The 2,233-nt window shown below is 41.0% G+C and overlaps 1 protein-coding gene across 1 annotated transcript in view; it reads right to left on the reverse strand.

The window, feature by feature from the left end:
• Positions 1 to 2,024: 2,024 nt before the first annotated feature.
• Positions 2,025 to 2,233, reverse strand: part of SARC_12012 (hypothetical protein) — a gene marked incomplete at its 3' end in the record, with an annotated part of 3,882 nt that continues 3,673 nt past the window's right edge. Inside the window, exon 4 of the mRNA XM_014293892.1 lies at positions 2,025 to 2,106. Within this exon, the coding sequence (XP_014149367.1) occupies positions 2,025 to 2,106 (82 nt within the window). The remainder of the gene's footprint in view (positions 2,107 to 2,233) is intronic.

Raw genomic sequence — 2,233 nt, forward strand, 5'->3', positions numbered from 1 at the left:
AACGCATTATACGCACAGCATGCACCCGTACACCCACGTGCCACTAGTCAGCGATTGTATGATGTGGCACCAAATTATCCACATATCCACTTGGTTATCGGATCGATGAGTCGGGGCCGTCTTGTGTCTCATATGCGGGTGTATTGATCAGGTGTAGGGTGGGGGATACTTCTGTGAAGTATATTAGAACTAACACGGGATATTTCAGTTAGCAACTCAGTGCACATGCTTGGTTAGCAGGAAGTGCTAGGTCATCTATACGTGGTGGGTATACAAGGACAAAGATAGAGAATTTGGGATGGAAAGTAGAATAAATTGTTTTAGTTAAATTACAGAGATGGAACGTCAATTAAATTGTCTGAAATGAGTTATTGAGGTTGCATGTGAGGATGTTTATATCATTAGAATCTTTAATGACACTCATAGTCGCGCTCCGAGCCTCTCGTTTCAATTGCCAGTGTGTCTTTAAACGGTTTATAATACCAACGAAGAACTGGTTCAAGACTTTGTCATACCCATACACGCGTCGAACCCGGAGGTTCACCACTGAATTTCTCACGGAATTCTTTCCGTACCACTTATGCTTTGAACCCGAAGGAGTGTCAACAAGATACATAATTTCAGATAGCAACTTTCCCAGTTCACGTTCTGAAACCGAGGGTTTTCTATTGTTATCCGAGCTGCCACCTCAACCGGTTTTTTCTCACTCGTCTATGTGCGTGCTTTGAACCGCATCCGTCACGCTGACATGACCAATGACGCGTTCGTTTGAACGTGCGTGAACATGTAGCACAGGATCCCTTAGTACCCAGCTGGTAGATATTCAATGGTATAGAGTTTCGTGGTTGTATGTTTAAAAAAGGTGGTTGGAGATGTGCAGCTTTCTGCTTCGCCCCAGGTTGAGGAAATTGTTCCAGTGAAACCCTCCGTGTTGTGTGTGGGTAGTCTTGCGGTGGTATTTACTTGCATTCGTCGCCCGATGCAATCTCTACAGAAGGATTGAAGCATTGTACGCTCGTTGCGTTACTCACGTGAGAATCCATACCATCGCAACGTACGAACAATGGAATGGTTCGTCTGCATGTGTGTGCTCTGGAGTATACTTTATTGGCGCGCTCCACCAAAGGCAAGCAATGGAGTTTCAGCCAATCCACTACGACAACTTCCCAATTGTGTTTTATCAACTCACAGAGCTATGTTGGAAACTACTGTGGTGGTTAATGTATGCCGACTTGGGAGATGTGCTCTGTTTGTATTGAATTATGATGTTGTCGCAAACCTAATTCACAATTACGTTAGAATAGTCATATACATATTCCTAAGTATATTCCCAGACACATTCCAATAACGAGTGTCGTCTATTACAAATGCGGAGGGGGAGTTTTTATCCTATGGAACCTGGAGTGGGCGTTTTATGATCTGTGACCATTTTTTAGTATGGCTGTTGCATCCATACCAGCAGAATAGGCCATACTTTTCGTCGGTATGTACATATACATACACAATTGCTTCATACGACTGTGTGCGTATGTATCGTGCATTTAGCAGCAATGGAATCATGTTTAATTTTGTGTATCGAGATCACTCTTGCAGTCATATATTGGGCTAAAGATGGAGATCCATATCTTGTTCGATGCATAACTGCAATAGTTGAACTAAGGCAACTTTATTTATTTTATCCTTAAGTTTTACTAAATTCGAATCGAGTCTGAAACTTTCATACCATTATCTAGTCATATAGCAGATTCCCGTGATATGTTCATACTACTATAGATCTAGCTCTCATCTAAATTTATACTACAACAATACCAAGTTTCAGGTCACAAGGTGCCGTGCACCGAATGCTGCTCGAAGTGCTGATAATTTCACATCCGGCTCTCAAACAGGGGCTATAAATTCCGCTGTCGGTCCAAAAAAAGACGCTAGGTAAGTTTAATTGGTAAAAACATAGCGTCGTTTTTTTGGGGGGGTGAATGGGCATGGGATATAGTAGAATAAAACTTTCGGAGAAAGGGCGAGAACAGTCATTGACAATCAAGAGTAGTGCACAGTCTTCCGTATTCAAGTGCGTTGCAATATTCCACAACCTGATGTATACACAATAACCTGATGAATAGGTCATATACACATACCAATAGAAATATATATATAAAATTACATATATATATATATATATATATATATATGTGTGTGTGTGTGTATGTATGTATGTATGTATATGTATATGTATATG

The sequence above is a fragment of the Sphaeroforma arctica genome (assembly GCF_001186125.1).
Source record: "Sphaeroforma arctica JP610 unplaced genomic scaffold supercont1.2012, whole genome shotgun sequence".
Taxonomy (NCBI): Eukaryota; class Ichthyosporea; order Ichthyophonida; genus Sphaeroforma; species Sphaeroforma arctica.